At 36.4% G+C, this 13,805-nt stretch overlaps 1 protein-coding gene across 4 annotated transcripts in view; it reads left to right on the top strand.

Annotated features, from left to right (window-relative positions):
* Positions 1-13,805, top strand: part of AMPdeam (AMP deaminase) — a 334,349-nt gene that overhangs the window by 283,342 nt on the left and 37,202 nt on the right. For all 4 annotated transcript variants that reach the window (XM_090387683.1, XM_090387682.1, XM_090387684.1 and 1 more), the window contains one exon: positions 13,360-13,523. In XM_090387683.1, coding sequence (XP_090243809.1) covers positions 13,360-13,523 — 164 coding nt within the window. The remainder of the gene's footprint in view (positions 1-13,359; positions 13,524-13,805) is intronic.

Here is a 13,805-nt window from a genome sequence, read left to right on the forward strand (position 1 = left end):
TCCTCAGTTTTAGGCCAAACCAGGGTACTAGAAACTTTTTTTCAGTTACCATAAAGCTCTCTATTTAAGATACTAGACTAATGACCATTCGTGACTATGGACCCTTCATACTGAGTGCCCAGCACTCAGTAGTTGACCGATTTATTTTAAAGTATATCTTCTGACAGATTTCCAATTTGATCTAGACCTTTTAATCCAGGTGGGGATGAAAAACCCATATGGGTTTTCAGAGCTTTCACACTCAAAAAATAACTAGCCTATTGAGACCTCAGCTACCTTAAAGTTAAACTGTGACATCAATGAATGAGAAATATTGATAAATGGTTAGACTATAAGCATTTTTATTTGGGCAATCAAAGTGATACACACTTGAGTTACAAAAGTAGTCTACTTTCTGACAGGTTAAGGATATTGCACTTCTGTGGCTTAAAAATATGACAAGAAAGTGATGTTCAGGTTTCTTTATACTCCAAGTTATATATATTACTATGTTTGTAAATTGAAGATATAAAAATGCTGAATCAACAAACAGATGGTACAACTGATAAGCCCCTTTATGATGATGTCATTCTGTTTAAGGGAGATAGCTGCCAGATAATTAAAAACTGAAATTAGTTGCAGTTTTTAATTATCTGGTAGCAACAGCTGATATTTCTTGTTTATATATTATAAGGTAACAGCATTAAAAATTGAGCCATTAAAAAAAAAAAAAAGTCATAAGTTGGAATAATGCAGATTACATTATTTTATTCTCATCGGTGATTGCATCATAATTTTGATAATTTTAAAGTTTATATATATATATATATTTTTTTTTTTTTTTTTTGCTAGTATGGGAACTACAAACTGATAAAAATATTTAGCAGTAGTATATTATATTTGGTAATTTCTTTGCCTACCTGTCTCTTGCACCTGTTTTTTTATATTCTATTATTCTTGCATTAATCTGTGTTTAATGTGATGGTTAATACATTACATTTTAATTGGGATAATTGAGTTAGCATCATGATGTTTTATATATTGTAGTATAGCTATTAAGACAAACTTGCTAAAATAAGAATTTGTCTATTACAGATATATGAAGTTATGAACAGTCAAACTGATATGTTTGTGTCAGTGGTTTGGGATAGAGTCAATTTTCAAATCAGGAGAAAACTCAGCTGTAGAGATTGAGGAAAGTATACCAACAGGACTCTATTGTTATAAGCAATGTTCATAGATGGCTTGCACATTTTAAAGGAGTCGGCGACCTGGAGCGAGGGGTGTTGGGGGTTTCAGGGACGGATGGCAGTCATCATGGAATAGTTGGGTATATGGGATGTGTTAGGGTAACAAGGAATAGGCATAGGAGCATGTATGCTTGCATGTATACCAATGCTAGAAGTATAGTAAATAAATTTGATGAATTTGAAGTGTTGGTCAAGACATCAAAGGCGGATATTGTTGGGATAGCAGAGACGTGGTGTCCCAAAGATATAAGGAATGCAGAACTGGAATTTGGGGAGTACAATGTGTACAGAAAGGATAGACAGGACAGAAAGGGAGGGGGTGTTATGCTGTTAATTAAGAAAAACATAAAATCAAAGGAAGTGCACCCAGTTAATATAGATGAACAGTGCTCTGTTGAGTCAGTTTGGTGTGAGATAAGCACTGCGAAAGGAAAAATAAGAGTAGGAGTGTGTTATAGGCCTAATGACTTGAATGAGTACAATGAACAATTGTACAGAGAAATAGAGTGGGCCAGTAAATCAGAATGTCTTATAATGGGGGATTTTAACTTCCCAGATATTGACTGGAACTTGTGGATTGGTCACTCACACACTAGTCAGACTTTTGTGGATTTATTGGATGATTGTTTTCTGCAGCAGCATGTTCGAGAGGCAACCAGAGAAAGTAACACTCTTGATCTGGTTATCAGCAGTGATCATTCGTGTATTAAGAATTTGCAGATAAAGGAACCACTAGGTGGCAGTGATCACAGTGTGCTGAAGTGGGATTTACTCAAAGAGGTAACTACCGTCAGGGGTAAAGGAAAGGGTTTTTGCTTCCGTAAAGGGGAGTACAGTGGTCTCAGACAGTTTTTAAATTCTGTACAGTGGGATCAACTGACGATGTTACAAACAGTAAATTCTAAGTGGGAAGCATTCAAAGAATTAATCGTGGAAGCTACTAGACTTTATATACCGATTAAGAAATATCGTTCAAGGTTTAGGCCTAAATGGTTATCAAATGAACTAATGAGACTCGTGACAGAGAAGAAAAATGCATGGGATGCATATAAATTATCAGGTGACGCAGAAGCCTGTGGCAGATATAAGCTAGTCTGTAATCAGGTCACAAAGGAGGTTCGGCAGGCGAAGGCGGATTACGAGAAATCTTTGGCAAAAGATGCTAAGAAAAACAGCAAGGATTTCTTTACTTATATAAACTCTAAAAGGAAGGGGATGAATATGATTGGTCCACTTGACATCAATGGTTCGACTGTTGATGATCCTGCTCAGATAGCAAACAAACTGAATGAGTATTTTGCATCTACATTCACACGTGAGGAATTATTACAATTTGAAAATGGAAGAAGGTTATCAAATTGTAGCAGTGTGCTTAATGATTTTGTAATAACTGAGAGCAAAGTGGAGGAGAAATTGTTGAAGTTAAACATAAGAAAGGCACCTGGGGTGGATGGGATCTATCCAGTTATTTTAAAGGAGGCGGCAAAGCAACTAAGCAAACCCTTAGCCATAATTATGAGAGCATCCTTGGACTCAGGGGAGGTTCCCACGGACTGGAGATGTGCAAATGTGTCCCCAATTCACAAAGGTGGATCGAAGGGTGACACGAGTAATTACAGACCAGTTAGTTTAACTTCTGTTCCGGGTAAAATAATGGAGTCGCTGGTTAAAGATGCATTGCAGGATCATCTAGACAAGACTGCAGCAATAATTCAAACACAGCATGGGTTTGTTAAGGGAAAGTCTTGTCTGACAAATTTGATTGGTTATTATGATGTGGTCACAAAGGAACTGGATGCAAAAAATAATTTTAATATCATATATTTGGATTTCAGGAAAGCTTTTGACACTGTTGCGCATGGAAGACTACTGTACAAATTGGAGCAGAATGGTATTAAGGGTAAGTTGCTACAATGGATAAAAGGATGGTTAAGTGGGAGAAGACAGAGGGTGGTAATCAATGGGTGCTGCTCTTCGTGGACTAATGTTATTAGTGGAGTCCCACAGGGTTCGGTGTTGGGTCCACTGTTGTTTTGTATATTTATCAATGATATTGATGAAGGTATATCAGGCTTAATGTCGAAGTTTGCAGATGACACAAAGGTTGGCAGGGTTGTTAATGACAGTAATGGCAGTGTGCTACTGCAACAGGATCTAGATAATTTGGGCAGATGGGCTAAGAAGTGGCAACTGAAGTTCAACCTTGACAAATGCAAAGTACTGCATATGGGTAGAAGTAACCCCAGAGAAACATACCAACTGTGTGGTACTACACTTAAGGTGGTAGAAAATGAAAAAGACCTGGGAGTAATTGTGCAGTCAGATATGAAGTTTTCTGAGCAGTGCAGACAGGCTGCTAGGGCGGGTCATGTGGTTTTGTCAATGATATATAGGAATTTTGCTAGCAGTGAAAAGGAGGTGATTGTCCCTCTGTATAAGGCAATGGTCAGGCCACGCCTTGAGTACTGCTTACAGGTCTGGAGGCCTCATTTTAGGAAGGATGTAGATTTGCTTGAGCGTGTACAGAGAAGAGCAACACGATTGGTGAGGGGAATGAAGGGATTCTCTTACCAAGAGAGGCTTAAGTTCTGCAAATTGCAGTGGCTGGAGACTAGGCACCTGCGCGGTGATCTGATTGAGGTCTATAAGGCCTTGAATGGGTTGAGCACGCTGAATTCTGATGGGATCCTTCCACTTGTTCAGATTACCAACCTACGGGGACATAAGTTCAAATTAAGAAAGGACAGATGTAGAATAGATGTGCGGAAATTTGCCTTTAGCCAGCGGATGGTTAATTGCTGGAACAAACTTCCATCTGTCGTTGTGGAAGTTGATAGGTTAAATAAATTTAAGGAGGAACTGGACAGGCATTTGGAGGGAATGGTGTGTTTTTTTTTTTTTTTTGGCTGATGCTGCATAAGCTCCTACACTTGCTTTCTTGCATCGTGTGCCACTACTACTACTACTACATTTGTGACCAATCGAGGAGCAGAAGACCAAAATCTGTGTGCATTGAAGAAAACAGTAATTATGATTTTGGAGGAAATTATTAAAAAAACACAGGACAATAACCACATAATCAATGATGCAAGTACTAGGGCATTCAAAGAGAAATGGATTAACTATTTTAGACACATTAGATTACAGAAAAATAAGCTGCAAATGGGGCATCCAAGCTGTTAACAAGAGAAATAATTCTCTAGGCAGGTAGATCTTCCAAGACCTGTTACAGGGGTGCAATAACTTTTAAGGTGTTTTTTTTAAAGGCCCTATAACAGGTGATGAGACCTGGATCTTCCATTATGATCCTAATTCTAAACACCAAATCTGTGGAATAGACACATTTGTCATCTCCAGTGAAGGGAAAAAAACCTTGAATTGCTAGATCAAAGTTTTTTTTTTTTTTTTTTCATTCACTGGAGGATGGGGGAGGGAGATTATGGCCATAATGTTTTGGAAGAGAGAAAGCCTAATTTTGGGTCATTTTTCAGAAAAAGGTCAGACTATAAATAAGGAAAGATAAATCCACACACTGCCCGTATGACTCATATGAAAAAATAAACCTTGGATGAAGAGTTTACCTCATCCTGCATGTAGCCTGGACTTTGCTCCATCTTTTTTTTTTTTTTTTTTTTTGTGAAATAATAAGAGGAGTTTACCTCAATATAGTATGGAGAACACTTCCGTATGATACTCTCCAGAAATTAAAATGAAAAAATCTGAAATGGATTTTTTCATTTTAATTTCTGGAGAGTATCGTACGGAAGTGTTCTACGTACTATATTGAGGTAAACTCCTCTTATTATTTTAAAAATATTAATATCAGTGTAGAACATATTGAGTATTACAGCTCTGATTCATACTATCTAATTCATTTTTTTTTTTTTTTTTTTTTTAGAAAAAACAGACAATTGTCTGGCTTCAGCAATAGCATCCATCCTTTTATCACAGTACATATGTGAGTTAGAAAGAATTATGGCAAAAATACATTGATAAACAAGGGGGATACATAGAATAATGTATACATTCTTTCCAGTGTTTGTTTAATGATATAAATTTCAGATGTTATCTTTATACTTTTATGGCCAGATGCATTACTTAATGGATCAGCCATTATATATAGAAAATTAGTGCGGATTAAAATAACATAATAATAAAATCGACTTCATACAACATCTGAAATATCTATAAGGTTTTTTAGGCATCACTAAATTTTATACAAATTTATATTGGGATACAGGCTGTTTCAAAAGTGTGTGTGAAAAATTCTCTAGGGTCCAAAAGAAGAAGGGGAAAAAGTCCTATAAATATCTCTGAGTTCAAACAGTTATAGAGCTATGATTGGTTGAATTTTAAAAAAAATGGCTATGTTGTTTTAAATAATAATACATAATAAAATAATAAATAAGAATAAGCAGACACATGCCTAGTGAAATATTTATTAATACACACAGTATGTGTTAGCTTATTTTTATTATTTTTTTTATTTTATTATTTTTTACCATTCAAAATAAATGTTAAAAAATAATAAACTTTCAAAGAAATAAAGTAGTGTTTCAAACATATGAAATGCATTGTTTTATATTTTTGAAACACCTATATATGAGTTTGAGTGTGTTTTTTAGTAATTTTAAAGCAGTGTTACAACTTAAAACATCTATACCAAATTTGCTTTCCACATAAAAAGCAAAACAAATGACAATGAAGAGAAATACAGGATGTTTCAAAACTATGTATACACACTTTAAAAATTTAAATTTAATGAACAATATGCACCAATTTAATTTTCTTAAACTCGTTTTGTAGCTTCAAAATAGACAATTTTTTGACAATAATTTAATTTTTGTTTTATTTTATAGATACCTCTAAAACGTTGGAGAGTACCCAATTTAGTTTTGACGAAAGAAAGGCAATTATAAAATGGTATCGGAGATATGAAAATGTCAATGAAGTTCAGTGTGCATAGAAATCACGATATGGAACAAAAGTGCTCACACATTTAACAATTACTCATTTGTGGGATAAATTTAAGGAGCATGGAACCATTCAGAATATCAATAACTTAGCATGTAGCAGGAAGGGACATCAAGAAGTAATGAAAACATTGAAGATAGATGCTGTTCGTGCATTAATGCTGATGGGGAGGACATTTTGAACAATTAAAGTTTTATTGTTGTAAAAAAAATTGTTTTTTGTCTTCAAAGTATCAAAAAAAAAATTTACATTTGTATATATTGTTCATTACAGTCTGCAGGGATTCAAGTCTAAATTTTTAAAGTGTGTATATGTTGTAATTTTGAAACACCCTGTATATCGAGTTTACAGATTCTTTGCTGGAAGTGATGCTGTAAACATCTCAGTGTAATTCATTTTCTTTCTACACTTCATGATAGTAATTTTATCTTTCAGTTTATTGATATACTGTGATAAACTGGGTTATTCATAGACTCCACAGAGAAATTTAGTGAAGTTAGGTCAGGAGAATGAGAAGACCATGTAATGGAGCTGCCATGGCCGATCCCAGTGACCTGGGAATTGCTGATTTAGGCAGTCCCTCACTTCAAGAGGTAATAGGGAGATATGCCACCTTGTTAAGAAATGCTGCTTCCTTTAGTGAGATGGATGTCAGATGAATAATGAGACATATAGCAGAGAAGAAAAATGCATGGGATACATACAAATTAACATGTGACACAGAAGCCTATGATAGATACAAGTTGATCTGTAACCAAGTTACAAAGGAGGTTAGGCAGGCGAAGGCAGATTACGAGAAATCTTTGGCAAGGGATGCAAAGAAAAACAGCAAAGAATTCTTTACTTATGTAAACTCTAGAAGGAAGGGGATGAATCAGATTGGTCAACTGTTGATGATCCTGCTCAGGTAGCTAACAAACTAAATGAATATTTTGCATCGACATTCACACGTGAGGAGTTATTCAGCGAGGGGAATGCCAGAGGTGTATTCAACTCTGACAGTAAGCTAGAGAATCTTGTAATAACTGAGAGTAAAGTGGAGGAGAAATTGTTGAAGATAAACACAAGAAAGGCACCTGGGGTGGATTGGATCTATCCAGTTATATTAAAGGAGGCAGCAAAGGAAGTAAGCAAACCCTTAGCCATAATTATGAGAGCTTCCTTGGACTCAGGGGAGGTACCCACAGACTGGAGATGTGCAAATGTGACCCCAATTCACAAAGGAGGATCAAAAGCTGACACAAGTAATTATAGACCTGTGAGTTTAACTTCTGTTCCAGGAAAATTAATGGAGGCACTGGTTAAAGAAGCACTGCAGGATCATCTAGACAAGACTTCAGTTATAGCTTGGACACAGCATGATTTTGTTAAGGGGAAGTCTTGCCTGACCAATTTGATTGGATACTATGATGCAGTCACAAAAGAACTGGATGCAGGGAATAACTTTGATATTATATACTTGGATCTTAGAAAGGCTTTTGATACTGTTGCACATGGAAGAGTGCTGCACAAATTGGAGCAGTGTGGCATTGGAGACAAATTGCTTCTATGGATAAAGGGGTGGTTGAGGGGGAGAAGACAGAGTGGTAATCAATGGACACTGCTCATCGTGGACTAATGTTATTAGTGGAGTCCCTCAGGGTTCAGCGTTGGGTCCATTATTGTTTTCTGTATTTATAAATGATATTGATGATGGTATATCAAGCTTAATGTCCAAGTTTGCAGACGATACGAGGGTTGTCAAGGACACTACTGACACTATGCTGCTGCAATAGGATCTGGAAAGGTTGAGCAGATGGGCTGACAGGTGGCAAATGAAGTTTAACATTGACAAATGTAAAGTACTACATATGGGAAACAGCAAGCCCAGAGCAACGTATCAACTCTGTGGTACTATACTGACAGTGGTAGAGAATGAAAGGGACCTGGGGGTGGTTGTGCAGGCAGATATGAAGTTCTCCGAGCAGTGCAGAAGGGCTGCAAGAGTAGCTCATGGTGTATTGTCATTGATATATAGGAATTTTTCTAGCAGGGATAAGGAGGTGATTATTTCCTAGTATAAGGCAATGGTCAGGCCACACCTAGAGTACTGTATACAAGTCTGGAGGCCTCATTTCAAGAAGGATGTAGAGCTGCTGGAATGAGTGCAGACAAGGGCAACAAGATTAGTGAATGGAACAAAAGGTGCTCTTACGGAGAAAGGGTTAAGTTTTGCAAATTACAGTGTCTGGAGACTAGGTACCAGCGAGGTGATCTGATAGATGTGTATAAAGCCTTGAATGGTTTGAGCATGCTCAATGCTGATGGGATTCTTCCTCTTGCTCAGAGTAATCACCTGAGAGGGCATAAATTCAAATTGAGGAAAGACATGTAGGATAGATGTGCGGAAATTTGCCTTTAGCCAGCAGCTGGTGGGTTGGTGGAACAGACTTCCATCCCTTGTTGTGGAAGTTGATAGCCTAAATAAGTTTAAGGCTCAGCTGGACAGGTATTTCAAACGAACAGAGGGGTGAAGTGGAAGTGGGTTATTTATTTTTTTTTTTTTTGCTGATGCTGCATAATGCTTTCTTTCTATGATAATGCTTTCTTTCTAAGCATAATGCTTTCTTTCTATTATGCTGCATAATGCTTTCTGCATAATGCTTTCATGATGCTTTCTTTCTTGCATCAAAATGCCTCTGCTAATGCTAATGTCACTGAATTGTAACAGAAAATTCTCAAATATATCCAGATACGTATACGTGGTCTCAATTCTAATCTCAACGATGTCCATTTCCACTTGCAGTCTGCCAAACCCCATGTACTTTTTCTTTCAGAATCTCAGTTATCGGTTGATTCATCTACTTTTCATCTTAGTTGCCCAAACTATTCGCTGTATGATTCCTTTCACCTCAAAGGTGGTACTTGTGCATATGTCCGTTCCGATATTCCCTGTCAGAGACTTGGTAATTTGGAATCTCCTCTTTTCGATCTTCTCTGGCTTAAAATCTCTCTACCTCTTTGTGTCAAATTCATCTGTTGTCTCTACCGTTCTCCCAACTCCACTAATCACTGGGAGCTCTTAGACTTCCTCTCTTTACAACTCTACTTACTCCAGTCCAACTTTTCCTAACACTGAGGTAATTTTCCTTGGTGATTTTAATGTTCACAACTCCAGCTGGCTGCCATTTTATAGTCACACCGATATCCAGCTGGTCGAGTTGCCAAGGCTTTTGCAATTACTAATGATCTTGCACAGATTGTTCATTTACCTACAAGAAAACTGGACAATCCTAACCATACAGCCAACACGTTTGATCTTTTTCTCACAAACAACCCTTCTAAGTACACGGTTGAAGTGAGTGGTCCTTTAGACACTTCAGATCACAACTTGATGATTGTCTCTTCTCCAATGGAACCTTTATCTCATGGCAATTCCCAACCTCATGTTGTTTGGCATTACAAGAATGCAAAATGGGATGACCGGCAAGATTTCTTTTCATTGGTCGGACTACTGTTTCGAAACTTCTGATGTCAGTTTTTGCTCAGATCGTGTCAGTGAAATTATCCTTGTAGGAATGGAATCCTTTATCCCACACTCCACTTTAAAATCTCATCCTTTATCTAAACCTTGGTTTTCCAATAAATGTGCTAAAGCCATTCAGGAGAAGAATGTTGCATATCATAATTGGCTTGTTTCCAATTCTTCAGTTTCATTTTCTGCCTACACCAAAGCTCGCAACAATTGTAAAGCACTTATTAATCAGTCCAAACTACATTTTGAACAGGCTAAGAGTAGAAAACTTGCTTCTTGCCCTAATGGTAGCCGAGCATTCTGGTCTCTTACCAAAGCTATTGCCTGCAACTTTTGCCCATCTCTTCTCCCACCTCTGTCAAAACCAGATGATTTAGTTGTCACTTCGGCCAAGGATAAAGCTGACCTGCTAGCATCCCATTTTTCTTCCAACTCTTGTATTAATGATCTTGGTAAAACACCTCCCACCATTCCCAACATGCTCCATTCAATGCCTTCTGTGGGCCTCCATCAAAAGGATGTCAGAAGGATTTTGACGAAATTGATGTTAAGAAAGCTCCAGGTTCTGATGGTATTGCCCCACTTGTTCTCAAAACCTGTGCTCCCGAACTTACTCCTGTTCTTTGCTGCCTTTTTTCACTTTCTTATTCCAAAGGTGTTTTTCCTTCTGCTTGGAAATTTGCTCATATCCAGCCAGTTCCTAAAAAGGGTGACAAATCCCTCCCATCCAATTATCGTCCCATTGCAATTACTTTTACTCTTTCTAAAGTAATGGAGAAATCAATTAACTGCCAACTCTTAAACCACCTAGAAACCTTCCATCTGATCAACGATCACCAGTATGGATTCTGTGAATGTCGATCCGCTGGTGATATTCTGGTTTATGTTACCCATTTCTGAACAAATTCAATAGAAAAGTTCGGTGAAACACAAGCAGTTGCTCTAGATATCTCAAAGGCTTTCGGTCATGTTTGGCATAAAGGTCTTCTAAACAAGCTTCCATCTTATGGTTTTCCAACTGTTTTTTGTAATTGGTTATTCAGTTTTCTCTCTGATTGCTCACTGAGGGTGATGGTAGATGGCTCTCTGTCTTCTAAATTCTCCGCTAATGCTGGTTTCCCCCAAGGTTCAGTTCTTTCCCCCTACTCTTTTTCTCTTGTATATTAATGACCTTCTTCCATTGACTGGAAATCCTATCCATAGTTTTGCTGATGACAGCACATTGCATTCCACTTTCCATTTTGAGAAACCTTGCCCTGCTCAATCAGCTTCAACTTCTTGAAGATCCGCTACCAATTCCTTAAATTCCGATCTACAGGTAATTCTCCAGTGGGACAAAGACAACTTAGTTGATTTCAATCCTTCTAAAACTCAGTCTTGTCTTATATCTTGCAAAAAAAGATTCTTCTGCTCCTATGCTTATCTTTGGTGTCACTCCGATTTCTAGGCAAGTTGATATATCTCTTTTGGGGATTACTCTGACTTCTAAGCTCTCTCTTGGCACAAGCACATTACAAATATTGCTTCCTCTGCATCTAAAAAACTTGATTTTTCTCAATTGCTCTCGCCGTTACTTTTCTTCCAAACAGCTGTTCACTCTGTACAAATCACAAATCCATCCTACCTTGAAATATTGTTCCCACATCTGGGGCAGTGCCCCCAAAACCTCTCTCAGGCTTCTAGATTCCATTCAGAAGAGGGCAGTTAGATTAATTAATGACTCGTCTCTAACAGAGTCTCTCCACTCTCTGTCTCATAGACGTACTGTTTCTGCTGCATGCTGTTTCTACAGATACTTCCATGGGCACTGTTCTTCTGAATTGGCTTCTATAATTCCCGCTCTCTCTTTCAAAACAGTCTGAACACATGCTGCCACCAGACAAATCCATTTACGGTCCAACTTCAAACTCACAGAACCAACTTTTCATCTTCCTCGTATATTCATTCAACTGCCATTTTCTGGAACAACTTTCCTTCATATGTCTTTCCTGAAAATTACAGTCTGCAGGAGTTCATCTAATGTCAACAAATATCTTCTCTTGTCTTCTCAACCTCCAACCCAAGCACGGTACTAAGTACTATAGGTTCTAATATCTCTCGTATTTGGGGTTTTCATAAAAAAAAAATTTTTTTTTAAATACCTACCACGGTAACTTTTCATTTCAGTCAAAGAAAAGCCGTAAATTTTGTTTGACTCCAACACCCACAGTAGACATTAACTTAGGCTCTCATGTGTTGTAGATACTTTTACTTCTCACTATCCATTAACATTGTGAGTATTGCCTTTCCCGCTGACATGGAAGATATATTCATCACTGAAAACAGCACATTTCAATGCATGTTGTTTTCAGATGTTTCTGGTCATCTCAACACAGTATGTTTTTCATTTATCTTTCAATATCTTTGGCTAGTTGGAACACCTATAATTTTTATTTGCATTTCACCTACTTCAATGATTTACTACAAACTAAAATTATGCTTTGCACTGACTTGTTCATCTGGTAAATTTCGCATTGTCACCATTGAGGCTTTCAGCCCTAAACCCTTTTTAGTACTTTACTATTGCACACCATCTGGCATCTCATATTGTGGAGTTCATAACTGGGTTGTCACTCATTGTATCACTAGGGTACCTACCTGCCCACCAATGAGAGGCCGACATGCTTCAAAATGGTGCCATCTGGGTGGTGGTATCCGCCAATAATAAGTAACATTAGTCTTCTCTACTGGAGAAACTTTGCTTATTTGAGGTAGTGCAATATCAGACAACTCATTGTGAAGGCATTCACAATATGAAATATAACAAAAATGATGCCATTTCACCTACTTGTATGATTTACTGTTAACTAAGATGATGCTTTGCACTAACTGATTAATCTAGTAAATTTCCCTTATTGTGAGGCTTTCAGCCCTAAACCCTTTTTAAAAAACAAATTTCTTAAATTCGTAAACTGGTTAAAACCTAGAAGTTCCTCTGATTTATTTTCTTCACAGTTTCATAATTTATTGAATAATGTATTTATTTTAAGATAATTTTAAAACTAATTTATGCAAGGGAATAAATGAAGTCTTTAATATATATTGATAAGATTAGTAAATTTAATATTAGTAAGCCTTTTTAAGTACATAATTTATTGTAAAATTATTTAATTTATGAATCTATTAAACTCTGTGTGTGTTTTGATCCTTTTATTATGTATTAATAAAAGGTAATAGGATGAAATTGATTTATGGCAGTCTTTATAGTTTTATACTAAGGAAGTGGAATAGGACATCTCCACACAAAAAACTGCAAGTTGGATCAACTTTTATCTGTTTATTAATCAGTTAAAAGAAAATTGGTTATCCTTTCCACATAAAGCTAGGGAGTACCTTTGTTCACAAATGCTTATACTAATACTGATCAAAAAAGCAGGTTGAATTGACAAAAATTCCTAAACAGACTTTTTCTTATAATATGAGACAGAATAGATACATTTTTATGAAAATGTTTATTTAATAGTTCATTTATGGGTCTTTTTTCCCTGTGATACTTCAGTAGTTTCTGATATTGATTTAACTTAAAAATTAATAATATTCTATATATAATTTTGTAAATTACTTTATACTAGGTTAATCAAATTGACAAATTTAATCTTATAGATTACAGGTTTTGATTCGGTTGACGATGAGTCAAAACCAGAGAATCCAATGTTTGATAAAGATGTTCCTCTTCCGTTGGAGTGGACCGATGTAGAGAATCCTCCATATAACTATTACCTGTATTACATGTATGCTAATATGTGTGTTTTAAATCATTTCAGAAAGTAAGTTATCATTCGTTTTTCTTATGATTTTATTAAAAATTAAAATATTTGAATTATTTTATTTCTGGTGTATTGTTGACAGTTATTAGTAATTAATACCTTCAGAAAACAATTCTTTTAAAAAATCTACATTTAATTCCTTTGTTTGGAGGCATTCAAAAGAATAGCTTTTTTATCCATTTAATATTTTTTACACATTCCATTCTTTCTAAGCTCATTTCTGTATGGCATATTGAATGTAAACATACAGTGCCATCTGGAGCATAATCCAGTGATTGCAGT

This window comes from Mastigoproctus giganteus, chromosome 13 (genome assembly GCF_048544385.1).
Source record: "Mastigoproctus giganteus isolate SK-2022 chromosome 13, ASM4854438v1, whole genome shotgun sequence".
Taxonomy (NCBI): domain Eukaryota; kingdom Metazoa; phylum Arthropoda; class Arachnida; order Uropygi; family Thelyphonidae; genus Mastigoproctus; species Mastigoproctus giganteus.